Consider the following 22,898-nt stretch of genomic DNA (forward strand, 5'->3'; position numbering starts at 1 on the left):
AAAAGTTAAATGTTTGAATTTAAATGATAAATAAGATAGAGGATTCTAAAGAGAAGCATCCAATCAACAATGAATAGATAAATTTTTTATTGTCATATGTGTATATATATAAATATATACATGTATATACATATTTGTTTTAATTCATTCCTAGTCACAAGACTAAATTATAGTCCTCCTGCTTGTCTCTGTCTTGTGGTAAATATATTTTCTCCGTCTGTGAATAAATCAGATTAAGTATCATTTTATCTTTCTGATTATGGGCTTTTGTGATTTCTGTAACATTTCAGACTACTGAATTAAACAACCCAACTGGCTCTTAGAGTAACTGCTTTGTAGATAGTAACTTCAACCTACAAATACAACAAAGGTGTATTTTAATTCAAATAAATGTAATCAAAAATTAATATAAATAAAGTAAATTTAATCTATTTTAATTTGAATTTAAGGTTTTGCAGTTTCCTATCTCCATGTGATAGGAAACTCCGTGTGCTTATGTTCCTACATATGTGTGTAGTATCTGATAAGACCTCAATTAAAATTTTGGAAAGTCAGTGCTCATTCCAAGAAGATCCATTTTCTTTGGAATGGGGTTATTTCATGATGCTTTTAGCTTCAGAGCATGGTCCAAAGCCAAATTTGATGTTCTCAATCCTAATATATTTTTCTTTGATCCATTGCCCATCCTAGGTTACCATGTGTTTGAAAATTTTTTTTAAAAAAAATCACTTTTAATGCTGCCAGATAAAATCATTTTTAAATATTGTAATTTGTAATTTTATTTGTTACTTTAGGTAGAAGAAGGAATGCATCTTTTGATAACTGGGCCCAATGGCTGTGGGAAAAGTTCTCTCTTCAGAATTTTAAGTGGCCTGTGGCCTGTGTATGAAGGAGTCCTATATAAACCACCTCCACAACATATGTTCTATATTCCACAAAGGTAGGTAAATTTTTTTTCTATCACAAGAAACAATTTCCTTTTGCTTTTGAATTATCTTGATTCCTTAAGCTATTCTGTAGGCAATCTTTAAGAATGTTTTCACAGAGAAAAACTATTAAAGAAATAAAAATTCAGTTATCATAAAAGTTTTATTACTGCTTTAATTATAATAGTTTCCAGGACAACACCACTTCTTCTCATTTTCACATCTATCTAGTTGTAATGAACACTCAAAGACTACAGATGTTAGTCTCAAGGAATAGCAGGCTCATCCAAAGAATAATTACGTTGCCTTAGATGTCAAATCATCTTGTCTCACTCACAAAAAATAGTACTTGGATAGTATATTAATCTCTCCATCAAGCCATATACATTTATATGTTCTAAAATTGTTCACTTATGTTTTAGAAGCCTCTTTAAAGTAGTCTTTATTACAGTTATTCTACATAATTAATTAGTGATTTGAAACTACCTTAATTAAAAATAGTTTAAAAATGAGTGTAAAAGCAAGCCTAGAAATATTTAAACGGAACATTGTTTCTTCTGAAGTTTTTAGTTATCTTCCCTTATGACAATTTACAAATGTCTAAACAGAAAATTAGACATGAAAAATTTGGAATATTTATTGTGGGTGAGAGTAAATGAATTTAAAGAAGAGACACACCTCATGCTCATTTGACCCAGTGATTTTTCCATTTGTCATCACCCTGAGTTAGGTTGACATCACAAGTCCTCCTACTGTGCTAGAGGATGGTTCTGTGGAAACTAATAGAGCACCTAGGCTGAAGTACCTAGAGCAAATACAAAAGTTCCATCAGATATGGTGCTGTCACATCCCTCTCGCTCCTTTTCCTTTGTCAGAAAGTGCTTGTGCTATCCTGCCCACTGGTCTGATTTGTAGATCATATGTTGTAGTTAGGCAGATGAGGCTTGTGGGGCTTTTTCTGTAAGACCTACAGTGGTGGTAGGACGCTACCTGAAGTGTAGAAGGATGAAGATTATGGCTTAAGCCAGAAGTGATAAAAAGAGACAAAGAAGGTCATTATATAATGAAAATCAGATCAATTCATCAAGAAAATACAATAATTGTATACACATTCAACATCAGAGCACCTAAATATATTAAGCAAATACTAACAAATCTGAAGAGAGATAGATAATAATACATTAATAATTAGGGACTTCAATGCCTCACTTTTAACAATGGATAGTTCATCCCAGCAGAAAGCCAACAAGGCAATACTAGATTTGAACCATATTTAGACCAAATGAACTTAGTAGACATATGTAGACATTCCATCCAACAACAGCAGAATACACTTCTCAATCATGGATGGAACATTCTCTAGGAATATCATATGATAGGGCACAAAAATAAGTCTTAGCAAAATTAAGAAGACTGAAATCATACCAAGTATTTTCCCATTATAACACTATGAAACTGGAAATCAATAAAAGGAGGAAAGCTGAAAAATTTACAAATACATGGAAATTAAACAACACACTCCAGAGCAACCAGTGGGTCAAAGAAAAAATCAAAAAAGAAATTTAAAAAATACTGAAAGAAATGAAAATGGAAACACAGTATCTATGAAATGTGCAGTAGCAATTCTAAGAGGGGCATTTATAGCAATAAATGCCTATATCGAGAAAAAAAGAAGTCTCAAATGAACCTAACTTCACACCTCAAAGAACTAGAAAAAGAAGAACAAATGAAGCTGAAAGTTAGCAGAAGGAAGAAAATAACGAGAAGAACAGAAATAAATGAAATAGATACCAGAAAAACAATAGAAAAAAAATAAAACTAAGAACTGGTTGTTCATAAAGATAATATTGACAAACGTTTAGCTAGACTAAGGGCGGGGGAGAAAAAATTAAATCAGAAAGACAAGAGGAAGCATTACAACTGACACCATGGAAATACATAGGATCATGAGACTACTATGAGCAATTATGTGCCAACAAACTAGAAACCTAGAAGAAATGGATAAATGCTTAGAAATATACAACTTACCAAGATTGATTCATGAAGAAGTAAAAAATAACATTATCAAGTAAGGCAATTGAATCATTAATCAAAAACCTCCCCCAAAGGAAAAGCCCAGGATCAGTTGGTTTTACTAGTGAATTCTAACAAGCATTTAAAGAAGAATTAATAACAAACTTCTAAAACTTTTCAAAAAATTAAAGAGGAAGTAACACTCCCAAACTCAATTTATGAGGCCAGCATTACCCTGATGCCAAAGCCAGTGAAGGGACACTACAAGATAAGACAACCACAGACCAATATGCCTGATGAAGATAGATGCAAAACTTCTGAACAAAATACTAGTAAACGAACTTAACAACTCACTAAAAAAAAACCTACCATGGTCAAGCTGGATTTATTCTTGGGATACAATGATGTTTCAATATATGCAAATCAGTAAGTATCAAACATCACATGAATAAAATGAAAAATAAATGTCATATGATCATATCAGTAGACGTGAAAAAAGCATTTGACAAAACTTAACATCCTTTCACAATAAAAACTCTTAGTAAACTGAGTATAGAAGGAACATACTTCAACATAACAAAGGCCACGTATGACAGACTCAGAGTTATATCACATTCAATAGTGAAAGGCTGAAAGCTTTCCCTCTAAGATCAGAAACAAGACAAGGGTGCCCACTTTCTTTGATCATTCTTATTCAAAATAGTACTGGAAGTCTGAGACAGACCAATCAGGCAATATAAAGAAATAAGAGGCATCCAATCCAGAAGGGAAGAAGTAAAATTGTCTTTGCATATGATACGATCTTACATATAGAAAATCCTAAAGATGCTACCAAAAACATTTAGAACAAATCAATAAATTCAGTAAAGTTGTAGAATACCAAATCAAAATACAGAAATCAGTGTGTTTCTATACACTTCAGTGAACTATCTGAAAAAAAAATTCAATTTACAATAGCATCAAAAACAATGAAGTACTTAAGAAATTGTAACCAAGGAAGTGAAAGATCAGTACACTGAAAAGTACTAGACTTTGATGAAAGAAACTAAAGAAGATGTAAACAAATGGAAGGATATCTTATGTCCAGGGATTGAAATCAATGTTATTTAAAATGTCCATACTACATAAAGCCATCTATAGAGTCAATGCAATTCCTATAAAAATTCCAATGCCATTTTTCACAGAAATAGAAAAAACAATCCTAAAATATGTGTGGAAGCACAAAAGACCCTGAAGAGCCAAAGCATTCATGAGAAGAAAGAACAAGGCTAGAGAAATCACATTTCCTGTTTTCAAACTTTTACCAACTTATCGTCATCAAAATAGTGTGGTATGAGAATAAAAATAGACATAGACCAATGGAACAGAATGGAGGACCTAGAAATAAATGCCTGTATTTAGTCAATTAATATTTGCCAAGGGAATCAAGACTATTCAAAGATAGTCTCTTCAATAAATGGTATTGGAAAAATTGGATAACCACATGCAGAACAATGAAATTGGACTTCTCCTAACTTATACCACTCACAAAAATGAACTAGAAATGGATTAAAGACCTAAATGTAAGGCCAAAACCATAAAACTCTTACAAGAAAACTTGGGGGAAACTCCTTGACATTGGTCTGAGTAAGTTCGGGGAATCTAACACACAGTATTGTGATTTTAGTTCATAATGGAGATAGTTGAGAGTAGAATTCGAATGTTCTCACAAAAAAACACAATAATTATGTCAGGGCATAGAGGGGTCAGGTAATACTGCGATGATGATTATTTTGCTGCATATTCAAGTGTCTCGAATCAACATGTTTATAACTTAAACTTACACAATGCTATATGTCAATTTTATCTCAGTAAAGCTGGAAAAATATCACTGAACAGTATACTTAAAAACAGATAAGTAAATTTTATTTTACATGTATTTTACCACAATTATTTAAAGTGGGAAAAAATTGCTTAAATTCCAGTCTTTTCCCTCAGAGAGACCTAACCATGTTACTTTGCAACAAACATAAATCACTGGGAAACTTTTTCTTAGTTATTAAATTTACTGTTGCCTAAGCAAAAGTCAACTTGCAACTTATTTAAGGAGAAAAATGAAAATGAAAAGTCTATTTTTTAAGGCTAAAAATGTTTTTTAATAATTTATGTTAAAAGTCATTTTATCTTCATTGTATAGCTTCTAGGAACATGAAAATTTGTATTTGTTAAAATCTCATAAGACCAGTATCTTGCCCAAAATTGTAGAATTTATTTAAATATATGTAAACTAAGAGAACCTAAATGTGCTGCTGCTGATGTTTTTCAAGAAAATTTGAAAATAATCTTATGAGTCTTTTTGATTTTAAAGAAATCTGCTACAATCAATTTGAAAATATTTGTCAGATAATCTTAAATTTTTCTTCTTAGGATATTCTCATTAATGAATATTGTCTGATATTTCATTGCATCAATGTATAGCAATAGAATATGGTTAAGTACTAGTTTGGAATAAAAAAACTGTAAATTAAATATAGAATTGAGTCTTAGGTACCTGCAGAATAAACTTCATAAATCACAAACAGACCTTTATAATAATACCTCTGTTTTCCTTTTCTGTGATTGAAATACTTCTTGGTAGAGGATAGATCTCTTTATGCAATGATCAAATGTAGGTTGTTATTTTCATGGGGAAAATAGAGTGTTTTGTTAAAGTGGATTTCTAATAATGTCGTGTAATGTACAGAAGGAAAAAGTGAACTTCTGAGGGAAAAAAATGTTCTGATTAAGTATATTGGGACTACTTAACTTTTTTAACCAAATCTTCAGAGAATTTGAAAAGCTGCTATGGCTCAGTTTGCAAGTTGAGAAACCTGATTTCCTAGGAAATTATGAAATCACCTCAATGTTTTCCCAGTTAATGTCTTCTGGTACTTTAGCAATGTTAATAGTGAGAACCAGAGGAAAGGGAATCTAGGCCTTAGTTCAAGAATACAAATAAAAAGTTGTGAGGATAAATTAGTTTCAAAGCAGTTTTCTCTCATTCCATTTTCATTAACGATTGGATATAATTACCGGAACGTTTGATAAGTTTTCTCAAGGAACATTTCATCTAAAAATAGATTTAGCCACTCTAAATCTATGGGATGGTATAAGGTAAAACGCTTATTTTGCTCAGATAGTGCTTAGGAAAATACTTTGGCAATTTTAGGCTGTTTGAGACTAAATTTCCTGATCAATGTGGCTGTACTCTTTAAACTGATCATTGTAATTCATTGTTCTCTCCTGTATTAGCCATCTGACCCTCAGGAAAATTCTTACACTTGAATTCAGGTCCTGAATTTCTTTTGTCAGTTCTCGGTGCAGTTTCTCTGTCTTCCCAAACACCTAAAGGTAGATGTATGATCTCCTGCTCTTACTTTCACCCATTCTCTAATTTATGGCTCATTAGTCATATAGTAATTCCCTAGTACATCTCTATCTCCAGCCATTAAAGTCTCAGAAGCCCAGCCTTTAATTCATTTGTTTAGTTCACCTGCTAACAAAATATTATTGTATGCTAACACTCACCAGAATGGGAAATTGAAACATTTGGTGGAGGTTGGGGAGACAGAGTAAGGGAGAGGAAAGGAGGGAGAGAAGAAGGAAAGAGGGAAGGAAGGGATAGAGAGAGGGTGGAAGGAAGGGCAGGAAGAAAAACAAGATAATAAATGTTTACTGACGACAGGTAGCAAAATCTTAGGTTCCTTTGTGCTATATTTTTTTTTTAATCCTCCAGGGTATAGTTTGTATACATCACATAATTCTCCTGAGCAACAGTCTCCAGTTTGGCAGCAACCCACCATGTAATTCTGTTCCCAAAGCTCCTGCTATCACTACCCTTTCTTGGTAGAAATATCTGGGGACAAATTTTAACCATAATCTTATTACTGTAAACTTTATGCCCAAATACTTACACTAAGGCCAACAGATCTAAAATAGATTCAGACTTCCCACAATTTTTTTTTTAAATGTAAAGGTAATTGGTACAAATTCCTAGCCATCCTTGACTTTGGAGTCTGAGGAGTAAAATTTAAGAAAGTGAAAGGATTGTATTATAAGGATTGAATTAAATTTGACTAAACATTTTTAAAAAGAAAGAGAAAATAGAACAGAAAAAATGGGGGTGAAATAGCAGGGATATTGTATTTCATCTCTTGTGAAAATTGCTATACTTTGTTCTTTGTCAGTGCGCTACTCTCTCTTTTTGGAACAGTGTTTATTAAAGCCCTGCTATAAGATGCTGTGGAGGACAGACAGTGAATAAAGGCAGAGTCCCTCTCAACGTGTGCTTATGTCTCATTTGGTTATAAACAAAAACATGTAACTTAGCTTTAATAAAAACCTGAATTAGTGCCTCAACAAAGGCAAGAAATGCTATACAAATGTTCAAAATGAGAAAAAATATTGTAGAACAGTGTGTCATTTGACCTGGGTTTTAAAAGTTAGGATTGTAACAATTGTCATAAATTGAATGTTTCTCCAGTATCTAAATACATCACAAATGTTACAAATTCAAGTAAGCACAAGTTCATTGTTTTTCTTTTTTGGATACTTCCTTCTAAGCAAGATTGTCTTAGTCCCTCTCCCTCTAAAACACCAAGCTTGAGTCTAATATATAGTCTTAACAGGTTAAATTTTAGAGTGTTAATGCTTCTTGATAAACAGCAAAAGAAGATAGTAATGTTTCTACAACATTCATTATGTTTTTTCTCAGAAGATATTCTGAAATTATAAATAACATGTTATTTATCAGCTCAGTATTTGCTTACTAACTACTTCATTCACAGGGTAGTATATTCAAGTATCATGTTACTTAATCTTCTAGACTAAATGTAAATGCTGCTTAATAAATAAAATAGTTAGGAACCATATTTTAAAATTAAATACAACATAAAAATCCTAAATTTGGCTGTACATGGGAATGATAGCATGACTATTTAAATTGTGTAGAAAATTAATAATGGGTAACTTCTGACTATCTTTTAACGTATGAACAGTACCTATTGATTATGCTCTACATGAGTTAGGCTAAATAGAATATTTTAAATAATTAAATTAGTGTTCAAAGGGATTAGAAACTTTAATACTTTGAGTTGCATAGCAGTTTAAAGCCAGTATTAGTATTCACTATATTTTTGGATATAAATCTTCTGTATTCACTGCCTCTTATTTCAGATTAGTAATATAATATTAACAACATCTACCTCTGATTGGAAAAAACACCCCACTCTTTGATCTTAAATATTTTCTCAGACAATAATTAAAGCTTCTCTAGCATTGTCCCAAATTTATGGGGAATAACAAACTACATTCTTTTATAATTCGCATCCACTTTAAAAACTTTCTGTGTTCTTCAACTGTTTTTCATGGAAGAGCTTATGACTTGAAATCTCATCTTTTCAAAGTGCCAACATTTAATCCATGTTTTCTTTAATGACATTTTACTCATCTCTTTAGTGAGGCTATGTATTTTTAAAATAAAGTGAATTAGTATTGACTTTTATTTTGATAATCTTATGACCTTCTGAGATAGTAGTGAATCCTAGGACATCTTGAGCGAGAGCTGAGCATCTCTGACCTATTGCTTTTAACCCAAGCAATTACTGTGTATTAGTCACTATTCTACAAATATTACACATTCCTAATTTTTCTATATGACAACCCATAAAGTTAGTGTTAGTATCCCTATTTTATAGATGAGAAAATCTGGAGAGGTTGAAGGCCTTCAGCTGATAAATGCTGGAGCCAAGATTTGAACTTAGGTGTGTCTAACTCTAAAGTTGCCTTGTCTTGATTATTACTCACAGCAGGGGACGTGTTTCTGAAAACGTGTAACTCTCTTGCCTCACCTTGCAAGTGAGTATCACCAGTTAAGATTGTTTACTTGATAATGCTTAATCTGTACCAATATCAAGCTATTGTTTGGAAGCAGAGATCCTTATAATGGTTGGGGTACAGGGCAATCCAGGCCAATGGAGCATAAAGTTTAGCACAAGTACTTGGCTGTCATTTACTTATATTAATGTGAAATAAGCCATATTCTTGTATAAAACTGAAATTCACTTAAACTATTTTCAGATCACTTTCAAATGACAATATGTTCTCTATTCTTTCCTATTCTTCTAAAACCCACTTCTCTATAAAATTTAAAATCATTTCTCAATAATGTTCCCTTAATTTTAAATCAGACACTTCTTGCAGAGATAGTAAATAAGCAAATTTTAATTTTTGTGGCACATTATAGCATACAAAATTATTATTTACCCTTTATGTTGTCAATTAGACAAATCTGGATTTGTTACTGGAACAGCTTTTGCTCTTGTTGAGTCACTGTTGAACAAATCCTCATAAGATATAAGGGAGAAAAGGCATCTGCATGTCTATGTGCAGCACTGGGGGGTGTTCTAAATCTATAGTATGCCTATTGGCCTGTAATAACTATGCAGTGAACGTCTGTTAAATGCTTGCATAATAATGAATGTACTTCTCCACGGATTTGGTTTCTACTGCCAAACTGGTCTGGCTTCTTAGGAAACAGACTATTTTATTGCTTACGCTAGATGTATCACATAATCCTCTTTATGATGGTGATAAATATTTGTCCCTTAACGTGTCCTTTTTAAAAGAAATTATTTTACCAGGAATAAGGTTCAGTAGTATTGCTGTAGCTAATTCACTTCTATTCTTTTGCTTTCTGACTGTTAGACTCAAAGCAAGTAAACTTTGCAGATCTTTGGGCAGTTGGCTGACAGAATTATAAATCATACGCTTTACTGACTCCTGGGTAGTACTCGGCACAGTTCAGCTTTTAAAATTTCCTTAAGGAGATTGATAAATAGAAGCATAACTGCAGCTTTTTATTTTTATTTATTGCTAGGAAAACTGTTGTGGATACTTTTTTTCATGATTAACTCTTTTATGGGCTAATTAATCGTGGAAAAATCTTCCTTTGCATCAAAATTTTCAACATTTCATGAGTCGATTATTAGGTTAAACTGTATAGAATTGCAATTTTTGTAGGTCAAAAGATCAAGTACCAGGAATTTCATATAGTGATCTAACATCATGATACAAACTCTTAACAAAGTTGACTTTTAAGAAGTTTGCAGTCTTATCAGTTTGGGAGTACTTTGATTATTGCAATAACAGTATTCTCATTACTTGAAAACAAACACCATCCCTGCTCTTAAGAGGCTGTGGTACCTAGAAATATCTTATCCTAGAAATATAATTTCAGTAATAGTAAATATGTCTTTTCAGTTAAGTGGTTTTTTTTGCACATATTTATTTTAAGAATATTAAGAGTGATTTATTCATTGAGGACTCAAATCTAGTTCCCAATGTTCATGAGAAAAATCTGATGACATGATTGGTCCCAGCATGTACATTTATATGAGTAGCTGGATTTTATGGCTTTTATGTTGCTAACTTATTACTATGGCAACACAGCAGTACGTGGCTGTAGCTTATTCTTAACATCATTTCATGCCTTAAACACCATATTGCTGTACATTTTTTATCAATGTTGTTCACAATTAAATTCTAGATGACTATGAAGTATTTAGCCTTTTGGGTGATCATTCCAGAGACTTCAGGTACAGAGCTAGTATTTCTCAATGTTTTCTCCTGCTTTCTGCTTTGACATTATTAAAGGGGAAAAGAGAGAATAATATATAAATATATGAGTATAAACCCTAATAAATGTCAATATATTTTACCAAACAATCATATATTGTCAGATATTTAACATGGAGAAGTAGAGAGTATAATACAAGCTATAAAAGTACCCTGAGACATTTGTAATAGACCTATAAAAAGCCATAATCCCTGGAAATGGATATGATCTCAAATAATTTCACCTCAATTTTACTATTATAATTAATAGTTTTAAATATAGATGCACTCAAAGTGATTCCAGATTACAAAGAAAATTTTGATAATTGCTTAAGTAATGGTGATTTAAATTATAATGTGATACCTTTGGGTTTATTCCAATATATTTTCCACAAATTCTAGATTTTACTTAGAGAAAGTAAATTGACACGAGATAGTGTTTCTTTTTCGACATCTACTGATTATAAGCAATCTATGTCTTTTGTTGTTTCTGCTAGGTATGTTGCATGCTCTACTTTCTGATGGGCCAGAGCAAGTAAGCTAATAACATCTGACATGGTAATTGATCTACCTGAAATATTTAAAAGATAATCTGAATAGGTCTACATATCTCGAGAGGAAAGTTTAGTAAAGGGTACTTTAAGTGCTTATCAATTATGTATAGCTGTGGTAGGACTAGAGAAACTTGAGCTAGCTCAAAATGTTAAATTCCAGGCCTTTGAGCTGGAGAAAGGCTCCCATGCAAACTAATCATAGAGACAGCGGATATAGGGTCCTTCATTTTCTTGTGCTTTCAAATAGATTCAGCATCATCCCAAATTTTCTTAAGACAGCCTTTCCAGAGACTTCAGTGGTAACTTTAACTTAATAATAATAGTATGTTAAAATAATTATATTAACAATATCTATTAGAGTATCCTTAGTGCCTGTGTACCTCAATAAATACATATAAAATGTGTTATTTTTACCATTTCACATGATCATAAAATAATAATTGAGAGAAAATGGAAATTTAATAAAGCACTGTTTATTGGTTCCTTAATGAATATATCATTCTATGAAATATTTTTTGTATAATTTCATCAGCATTCTCTTCACATAAATTTTCAAAGTAGCACCTTTCATGCTTTATTAAGTCACTCTGAGTAACAGTAACTCGAATGATGTAGACACATTTGCAGTTCTTCATTTAGTGTCATAAATGTTTATTGTCTGGCATTTTATTTAAATCTTATCCTGATTGAATTAAAAAAAACTTAGTGGTTAAGAATGATGTTTTGTTTTTACTTTTTTAATTTCAAGAATGCATATTCAACATATTATTAGGCTTGTAAACTCAATAAGAAACATTGCAAAAACAAAATTTAATTATAATTGAGTTCTTATGAGATAAATTTTCATATGTATTTATCAAACAATTGACAGATTGCAGAAGGCATAAATAAATTATAAATATTAATCTTAAAGAAGTGACAAAGTCTTACTTCTCCAAATTCCTCTTACAAAGAAAATATTTGACAGTCTTGTGCATATTGATACCTTCAAGTTCCCATAAATTACTCCAATGAATTAAGTGGTGCTCCAGTTACTAAAAGAAATACTTCTGGATACGCTTGAGAAACCTTCTTATGTGCTTACCAAAATATATTCTCTAAAATCTAGATAATTAGGTAGTTATTGTTTATTAATCATTTTGAGAATAATAAAAATTTACTGTGGGACATAAAACCACACGTCTTAGCTTGCTAAATAGAAATTCTCTTGCATCTACTCTTAAATATTGCCTTTTCACATAGATAGATAACATAAACCTAAGTCGAAATGAACTTTTTTGTTTTCATAATAGTGTATTAAATACTTACTATGTGCCTGTACAGTACTAAGTGCTCTGACTACTCTGCTTCATTTAAGCTTTATAAAAACCCACTACTTCATTTAGTCCTCATAATGCAATAAAGTAAGTGACTTTACAGAAAGGTAACTATAACTCAGAATTTGTGTCACATTGCTAGTAAACAGTGAGATCAGGATTCCAGCCCAGAACCATCTCTCCAAAACCCATTCTCACAACCACGACTCTATACCACCATCACTGAAATGTACATATAAAAAATAATTTCATCATATATTGCCAGTTAAGTCTTATGGTGGAATCCTGTAGAAACAGTTCTGAAATTAATGTTCAGGTGTATTTTAATTGCTGTAGTCTCAATTATGTGTTGTGTCATGGCTGTTCTGTAGACTGAATTACACCTGGGGTTTATACCTTAGGAACTGGCATCACTTTGGAAGTTAGAAAAAGTACTGATTCCTAAGACTTCCTTGTATTTCTTCTTCTGAGTAGTCTCAGCTTACTGACTGAAAAATTGTTCACTGGCCTTAGTGGTCAACACTTATTTTATGCTACTGTTATTATTACCAGGTATTAATTTAAGATAGTCACATTATTTGAATGCTTAAAATGATAGAAATTTTAAAAAAAAATTTTAATTTAAAAAAATTTTTTAAAAATATGTCTTCAAATCCTTCTCAAACTCTTCCAAAAGATTGAAGAGGAGGGAACACTCCCAAACTCATTCTATGAAGCCACCCTGAAACCAAAACCAGACAAAAACACTAAGAAAAAAGAAAACTATAAGCCAATATCTTTGATGAACATAGATATAAATTCTCAACAAAATATAAGCAAACTGAATCCAACGACATATGAAAAAGATCATATGCTACAATCACGTTGGATTCATTCCAGGGACATAAGGATGGTTTAACACACACAAATCAATCCATGTGATACACCACACCAACAAGAGAAAGGACAAAAATCACATAAGCATCTCAATAGATGCAGAAAAAGCCTTTGATAAAATTCAGCAACCATTCATGATAAAAGCTCTAACCAAAGTGGGTATAGAGGAAACATATCTCTACATATTAAAAGCTACATATGACAAACCCACAGCCAAGTTGAGTATTACACGCAACAGTGGAAAGCTGAAAGCATTCCCAACTGTGGGGACCGTGGGTTGAGCGTGCATTCCAAGGCCAGGGGAGAGGGTGAGGAGCCTCAGGTTGCCTGGGTCCAGCTCACAGGTCAACTGGCAGTCAGATGCTCTTAATTTCCTCCTCCAACAACTTTCCACATTCGAATTTGACCAATTGTCATAATACTATTCTTCATAATAATTTGTTTTTCTCAATCCAGCTTCATACATTACATTTTTTTGCCATGTTGCTCTAGTTTCTTTTAATCTGAAAGAATTCCTCAGCCATTCTTTGTTTTCTGTGACATTGATATTTGTAATGAGTGCATGAATGCTGTTGTTTTTACTGTTTATTTGTAAAGTCCCTCAATTTGGGTTTGTCTAATAGTTTCCTCATGATACAATTTAGGTTACACTTTTTTTTTTTTCAGTAATACTACCTGTATTAGTTTCCAAGATCTGTTGTAACCAAAAACTTGGTGGTTTGAAACAACAGAAATTAATTTTCCCACAGTGCTAGAGGCCAGGAGCCTAAAATCAAGGTATTGGCAGGGTCCCCCTCCCTCTGGAAGCTCTACGTGAGAATCTTTTCTTGCCTCTTCCAGCTTCTGGGGGTGCCAGGCATTCCTTGGCCTGTGACCACAAACTCCAGTCTCTGCCTCTGTCTTCACATGACTCTCTTCACTATGTTTTTCCTCTTCTTTAAAGGCACTTATTGGATTTGGGACCCATCTGGTTAATCCAGGATGGCCGTTAGATCCTTAATTTAATTACGTCTGCAAAGACCCTTTTTCCAAATAAGGTTAATATTCACAAATACCAGGGGTTAGGACTTGGGCATATCTTTTGAGCCCCACAATTCAGCTCACTGTCTAACCTAAATGCTGTTGTATCCTTCTCAAAGGATAATATCAGCATACACCAAATATAAACAGACCTAGGAAACAGATTTTTTTTTTAATTATGAATTCATACTGATACTCTAATTCCAATTAAGTATTACAGGTTTTTGTCTTGCATTTCCACATTCCACATTTGTATCCTTTTTCTTCTGCAGTGAGAACCCTACTTCCTAACATTATTAAAACGTGTACTTATTTGGTCAATCCTACAACATAAATGAAATAGTTTCAGAATTGCTACACGTATATAACTAGCAACAAGAAACCTGACAAATAAGATTTAAGATGTCTTTGTAGGTCTTTTGGTCTTCAACTGAAATTATGTAACTAAATTTGAAAGTTACTTGGATCAGTCCCTCCTCCCCCTTCCATGTGGTATTCATTTGATAAACTGTTCAGTTCATTTATTTCTGTTTGTATTCAGATTTAGGGTTTCTCCTTTCATCTTTATTGGTTTAATTCATTTTGAACAATAGCACTTTAACATGATTCTAAAAGTAAAAACTGTATAATAGAAAGGATACTTGGAGAGGTTACTCCGTCCCCTGCCTGTTCTGCCTTGTTCCTCCCATCTCCTATGGATAACTGATTTTATTAGTTTCTGGTTTACTGTGTTTCCTTTTGTAAATAAATATAAGCAGATAAATGTATATCTTCTTATTTTTCTTTCATTTTACGTAAAGATGGTATATTACATATCAGTAGTTCTATCAAATGAGAATGGTTTTGTCCTATCTGGAGACTCTTTTTTTTTGGGGGGGGGGTCACTACCGTAATGAATGCTAATAGTATGTAGTGAGTAGGAACCAAGTATGTTGCTAAATCTTATAATACACAGAATAGATCTCAAAAACAAAGGATTATCTGGTTTTATATACCTGTAATGCCACTGTTGAGAAACCCTGCTATTCATATACATTGCACTTGGCTTTTCAGCTTAACAATATATTATGGAAATCACTCTATATCAATTCATGGAGCTCTTCATGTCCTGTTTGATAGCTCATAGTGCAGGTGCTAGAGTTTAGTCAGTCTCCTTTGTATGCGCAGTGAGGCTGTCCTCAATATTTTGCAATTATAAATAACAATGTATTGGATAACCTTACACCCTCTTTTGTTTGTGGTGGTATATTTTTGGAAGTGTATATTCAGAATAAATTCCTAGAGGTGGGTCAAAGGCCAGACTATTGGTTAGCCAAATCCTCTCCAAAGAGTTGTACCATTTTGCATTTTCACAATGGTATAAACGCACCTGTCTCTCTGTAGACTTACCAGCTGAGTGAGTTGTCAAGCTTTTGAATGTCTGCCAATCTGATAAGAAACTCAGTATAGTTTTAATTTGCATTTCTCTTATCATAAATGGTACTTTTTAAAAAGTTTTATTTGTTCATATTGCTGGATCAAAACCTCAAATTTTATAATATTTAACCCAAATAATTTTAGATGTAATACAGAAGCAACTTTTATAAAATACAAGAGAACAAGTATGCGTGTCTGTGCTGAAAATATTCTAGTATTTCTTATGGTAACTTTTCTTGTGACTCTGTCTCAATAAAATTTTTACATGCCTGAGAGAGACATACTCACCACGAGATAATACATGTAATCCTAGAAATATGGTATTCAAAGTTTACTCTAGAGTTTTCAGACCACCAGGATGTCACACTGAGTAAACTAATTTTTGAAGTGATTTTGTACTGGGACTCTTATGCACTTTGTGTTTTACAGGCCATATATGTCTCTTGGAAGTCTTCGGGATCAAGTCATTTATCCTGATTCCGTGGATGACATGCATAATAAAGGCTACACAGACCATGATCTAGATTGTATTCTACATAATGTTCACCTCTATCATATAGTTCAGAGAGAGGGAGGTAAAGTCCATCATTCATTTTTTTTCGTGTATTTAACTTACTTTATTAAAAAAAAAGTTTAATTTGAATGTATACTATTGTTGGAGCATAAGCATACAAGTAATGATGGGGTTCACAGCTTTTATTGCTTTTCCATTATTGACATCCTCTTTTCCACTTGTGTTATATTTCACGCAGCACAGTAGGCTTTTTATTAAGTCTGCTGCTAGCATTTGAAAACAGTTTTTTTTCCCCATATTTGAATGGACATGTGTCCCTGAGACCATAGTCAAACTAAATGTATGTAAAATCCAAGACAGAAATAGTCTCCCGTCAAGCTGTCAGCTTACATTAAACATAATCATTTGAGAAGAAGATGTCACAGAACGTTTTTTGTTTTCAGAGCCAGTCTTACAAATACATTTTTTTTTCTTTTCAGGCACCACATAGAGAATTAGATAAAATACAGAAACTTTTGTGCTATAGTTTTTCAATAGAAGACATTTTTGAAAAATTAGGAATAATAGTTATGTATATTAGCTTAAAAAAGAATTGCTTTTAAAAAAAAAGAGAATTTCTTCCAAATAACTGATACCATATAATTTGACAGCCTAGAAAAACTACAGAAATAGCAAGCTAAAATTCTAGGTTTAATTTTGTATGAATTTTATGTTTTATTTTTTAGCCTGTTTACATTGTCAAAAGAAGCAGAGTAGTACAGTAACTGAGCATAAGCTTTGAAGTTGGAGTTCTGGAATCAAATCTTAAATAGCTCTGTTCTCTGTATCTTCAGCTGTAAAGTGGGGGTGAATATCTACCTTATAAAGATTCTGTGGAGATTAAATAAGACTCTATGTGTTTAGAGCAGTGGCACATAGTAAATGCACAAGAATTAATAGCTAAAGATAATAGAACTAGTTATAATATTGATACTATGATATTTTGTCTTTGTGTGATGATGCTTGATATTTTACATAGAAATTTCACATACATTATTTCATTTGATCCTTACAACAAACAAATGAGGCAGGCAAGAGAGGTACTGTTGTATTTATTTGATTGTGTTTGTATTAACATAATTCATAAATGTTACAAATATGGAAAGCAGGTTGTCTTTTTGTTTCATATGGTCAAATTCTTCTCAATTTTAAAACAGCCGGAATAATGGCTGCGTGTTAGTCATGTGTAGGTTATTTTGGCTGCCTGTGAAATCCAATAATCCAAATAGAAATTTATAATAAATATGGGATATTCTGCTCTTTTAGAAGTTATCAAGAAGTTCTAAAACTGTTTTCAATAATATTCCAGCCTGAATAATGTAAACTGTAACTGTTGCAGTTTATTGAGAGCTTACCATACAGGATATAACTTATTAAGCAATTTATACTGTCATCTTATTTAATATTTATAACTGCTCAGTGCTGTGGGTTTTTATTAGCCCCTTTTTACAGATGAAATTCAGAAGTTTGGTAGTTTCCCCAGAGGCCCTCAGCAAGTGATGGGGCAGGGATTCTAACACAGATCTGACTTAAAAGTCAATGTTCTGCATTAGGCTGTGCTATCCTATCTCAACTTCCCAGACACAGGAAGAATTGCTATATCCTTATACACAGAAAAATGCCCAGGAAAGCCACTTTACTTTCCTAACCCTTAAAACATGAAACGTGTTTTTAAGCAAAGCAGGAGAGCACTTAAATTTACAAGGACATGACTTATTTTGGAAGAAGCCTGTTGAAGATCAGTTAGATTAGCTAATACTTTGCTTAGAGAAATGCTTTGCTTTAGTAAAAGCTGGAATTTAAAACTGTGTTTCATTCCATCAAAGAGGTAACAAAATAGAAGTGTTAACAAATAGACATGAGCTAAAAGCAGTTTATCTATCTTCAAGAAGCAGGAAAACCATTCAAATCTTAGCTGGCTTAGTCTCACTATTTCAGCATCAGAGGTGATATTATGACTCAGAGTTTTGATTTGTGTGTTCTGTGATCAAGAAATAATTGCCTACTGAAACTCTTGAGTTTAGTGGAACAAATGACATGATTTATTTAAATATGTAAAATGAAAATTTCCTTTGACCCAAATACTTTTCTTTTGTGCCTTCTCAGTTGGCAGGGGGAGGGGAAATGCCAGGCTAGAATATTTCTCCACTGTGTAGCAATCCGAGCCTATTTTTCAAACCCTTACTTATGTTTCATAAATGCTATAAAATTAACTCATAGAGAAACTTTTATTTCAACAGTTTTCACTAGCAGCAAGAACTTTGAATCAGATAGCATTTGGAGATTATTTTCCCCTAATTACATGTTTTTAAATGGATAGAAAATTTTGGAAGTTTGTCCAAAAAAAGTGAACTCTGGTCCCTAGTGAGAAGTAACGTTGGGAAATAGAGAAAATCTTTACAATCCGGTACACAAAAACAATGAAACTCTCACTTATTTTCTTTGCCTTTGACCAACTTTACTTAGAAATTTTAATAAAGGTGAAAATTCAGCTGAGGGAGGAAAATAGAGGGCAAAGAGCCTGAATTTTTTCCAGATGGGAACATTAAGCCTTGAATACTTGGGATCTGGAAGTATTCTAAGTATGTATGTCAAGTTGTTTGTGTGAGTGTGTGTCGTGTCTTGATAGTCATTTTCCTCTTTGAAAGTCAGGCTTTACCTAGGCTGCTCTGTTTTCCAGTTTCCCACTTCATAAGAATATTTGATGTGACTGTCTGTCTAATAGGCCCCATGGTTTTATTTTTAAGTAACTATTTTTTTCTTGTTACAGAATTAAGAACAGTTTCAAAATAATTTTAAAATCATAAATTTTTCAAATATGATAAAAATGTGTAACTTAGTCTCATAATTTCATTCCCAGAGATGTGTGTGTGTTTATTTACAGAAATGCAATTATAATTTATATATATGTATATGTATTCTTGCTTCCAGTGAAAACTGTTGAAATAAAATTTTCTCTGTGACTTAATTTTATAGCACTTATGAAACATAAGTGAGAATTTAAAAAATAGGTCCAGATTGCTACACAGTGGAGAAATGTTCTGGGCTTAATGTTTTTTTCTCCCCCTGCCAACTGAGAAGACAAGAGAAAAAAGTATTTGGGTCAAAGGAAACCTTAATTTTACATATTTAAATAAATCATGTCCTTTGTTCCACTACACTCGTAAGTTTTAGTAGGCAATCAAAAATCTGCATATGACTTACAGTAGGCCCTCTGTATCCAAGATTCTTCCATATCTTCGGCCCTGCATTTGCGGATTAAACTAACCACAGACTGGGTAGTACTGTAGCAGTACATGAGAAAACTCATATAAAGTGCCAGGCACATGGAAGCCATTTAAGTCAGCCCCTCCCTTACCCTCTGTAGACTTTATAATAGGCCTATGCATGTTTGTTGCTCTTTTCTCCTACCACCCTCCAAAATAAGTATAAGTGTACCAACTCTTTGGAGACATTCAGAAACAAATTTTTAAAGTGTCATTATTTAGAACTCTTAGATGTTTTGTCAATATAAGTAATGATTACCATTAAAAATATCAAATCTAAAACAAAATGAGACTGCAGTTTATCCAAGCATACGTTCTGTGAAATATCAGATTCTTTGTATCAATAACTTAAACTTTTAGGAACCACTTGTCCTGGTAAAAACAGTAACAACTAAAAGAATGCTGTATAAAGTACATATCTTTTTTTAAAGGATGGGATGCTGTTATGGACTGGAAAGACGTCCTGTCAGGGGGAGAAAAGCAAAGAATGGGCATGGCTCGCATGTTTTATCATCGGTAAGTATATTATACTCAAGTAACTACTATCCCATTGTTGGAACCAAAAAACCTTTGGACAGGATTCAGTGTTCTCACCTTTAGTCTAAAAATACCTTCCTGAAAAACTAATGCTTAGAATTTACAGTTTTTTGATTTCTTAGGTTTTTTTTTTATGTGACAGGTATCTCCAAGTATTTTTTCTGTTTCTTTTATATTGAGTAATATTTGATGACAAAATTAAATTTTTATGTGTCCTAGGTTTGAAAGTAAGATTATTACTAATTTGAAAATGTGAATACTATATTACCACTATTATACTTTAGTGAACACAGTAGGTAGGTATTCAGTAATACTTTGGAATTAAATTATTAAATTCAAATTAAATTAACTTTTTTAACTACTCAGTGGCCTATAAAGCTTAATAGTGCTCTGCTTGAAAATCAGAGGCATAACCAATGTAAAAAGGAACCAGCCAGCATGAGTCTTATTGGACTCAGAAATAAAAAGATGCAGGAAATAATTTCTTTTGATAAAACTTTTCTATTTGCAACTAGCTTCATAGCCTTTTGAGTTGAAGGTACTAAGCACGAGGCACTGGAAAGAAGTACTGAAGCTATTCCAATTTGTTCCTCTTGTTTGTCCTATTTGTCTGTGAAAAATAAAATCTCTATTTTTATGTTAAGCCTCTGGGTCACTAATCCCTTTTAATACTTATGCCTTGGGCAAAAAAGACCAAGAGTTATATATATGAATGCCTGAAAGGAGCATAAGCTGGGGCATATGTAATACTCTTGAAGAAGTTGCAGTGGAAGCAGTACTTTTGTAGGGAACTTTTAAAAGCCGATAAGAACAGAAAAAATGTACTTATCAAGTAAGCCTCATTAAACACTTAGCAACTAGTTGGCTATCAATTTTTTAAAAATTTTTTATTGCAAAAAAAATTAAAACTTCATCAAAGAAGAGAAAATTATAAGATGAACTCCACATGCCCATCACACTGATTCAGCAGGTCTAACATTTTACAACACTTGATTTATCTATTTTTAACTTATGAAGCATTTTAAACCAAATCCCCAAATCACAGCATTTTTTCATTAAATGCTTTGTCATCAATCTCTGAAGTATTAGGATATTTTCTTATATTTGTAATATACCATAATCATAACTGATAAAATTGATAATTATTTAAAATAATCGAATACCTGGTTCATATTGTTTTCGGATTGTCTCAAAAATATCTTTTTATACTTGGTTTGTTCAAATCAAGACCTAAACAAATTTTACATATTGAATTTTTTTATTATATATCTCTTAATTATTTTTTAATTTAAAAAGTCTCTGTTTTTCCCTAGCTCTGCCATGCCTACCAGTCTTTTATGCAATTGGCATGTTTAAGAAACCGAGTCAATTGTCCTATAAGAATGTCGTCCTTTCTAGATTAATCTGATTGCTTCCTCCTGAGGTCCCTTTACCTCTTTTTTCCAGTCTCTTATTTTTCTTGTAAACTGGAAATTAGAGCTAAAAGCTTGATTATATTTAAGTTCAGACTTTCTGGTAAGAATATAGCATATAGTATTTTTCATTGAAAAAAGAATGTATCATTTCAGCAACTTTATTAAAACATGATATATAATTAAATATTATACATATAACATACATAATAAAAATATGTGCTTATTTTATAAAAGTAGAACACTTAGATAAATAAAAAGAAGAAAAAAACTCTTTTCTCACTACCTATAACACAAAATTTTGGTATAGTTTTTTCTTTATTTTGGTATATAAAAGTTGGTTGTTATTTTTTTAATGTAACTATTTTCATGAAGTATATTACAGTTTATATATATATTATTATGTGTGTTATTAAGTAATAGCTAGCCAGTGTTTGCTTATTTTTATTATTATTATTAAACATTTATGTACCAAATACACAGACCTTAAGTACATAATTCAGTGACTATATTACTATTATTTTTCATTGAAGTAGTTGATCTACAGTGTTGTGTTAGTTTCTGGTGTACAGCATAGTGATTCAGTTATACATACATGTAATCTTTTTTATATTCTTTTTCATTATAGGCTATTATAAGGTATTGAACCTGGTTCCCTGTGCTATACAATAAGACTTTGTTTTTTTAATCTATATTATATATAGTAGTTTTTTATCTGCTAACCCCAAACTCCTAATTTATCCCTGCCTCCTCTTTCCCCTTTGGTAACCATAAGTTTATTTTCTATGTCTGTGAGTCTGTTTCTGTTTTCTGAATAAGTTCATTTGTGTCATTTTTTGGATTCCACATATAAGTGATATCACATGATATTTGTCTTTCTGTGACTTACTTCACTTAGTATGATAATCTCTAGGTCCATCCATGTTGCTGCAAATGGCATTATTTCATTCCTTTTATTGTTGAGTCCATATCTTCTTTATCCAATTATCTTTCCATAGACATTTAGGTTGCCTCCAGGTCTTAGCTGTTGTAAATAGTGCTGCTACGAACCTTACATATATCTTTTGGAGTTCTTTTCCAGATGTATGTCCAGGAGTGGGATTGCTGGCTAAATGGTAACTATTTTTAGTATTTTAAGGAACCTCCATACTGTTTTCCATAGTGGCTGCACAGAATTACATTGACATCAGTAGTGTTGGAGGTTCCTTTTTCTCCACACCCTCTCCAGCATTTACGGTTTGTGGACTATTAATGATGACCATTCTGACTGGTGTGAGGCGACAACCTCATTGTAGTTTTGATTTGCATTTCTCTGACAATTAGCAGTGTTGACGTCTTTTCATGTGCCCATGGGCCATCTGTATGTCTTCACTGGAG

The 22,898-nt window shown here is 32.4% G+C and overlaps 1 protein-coding gene across 2 annotated transcripts in view; it reads left to right on the forward strand.

The window, feature by feature from the left end:
- The window catches only part of ABCD2 (ATP binding cassette subfamily D member 2), a 56,525-nt gene that overhangs the window by 18,694 nt on the left and 14,933 nt on the right, over positions 1-22,898 (forward strand). For both annotated transcript variants that reach the window (XM_010970531.3, XM_074375026.1), the window contains exons 6-8: positions 795-940; positions 16,183-16,328; positions 20,004-20,088. In XM_010970531.3, coding sequence (XP_010968833.2) covers positions 795-940; positions 16,183-16,328; positions 20,004-20,088 — 377 coding nt within the window. The remainder of the gene's footprint in view (positions 1-794; positions 941-16,182; positions 16,329-20,003; positions 20,089-22,898) is intronic.

Source organism: Camelus bactrianus, chromosome 12, assembly GCF_048773025.1.
Source record: "Camelus bactrianus isolate YW-2024 breed Bactrian camel chromosome 12, ASM4877302v1, whole genome shotgun sequence".
In the NCBI taxonomy this organism is placed as follows: domain Eukaryota; kingdom Metazoa; phylum Chordata; class Mammalia; order Artiodactyla; family Camelidae; genus Camelus; species Camelus bactrianus.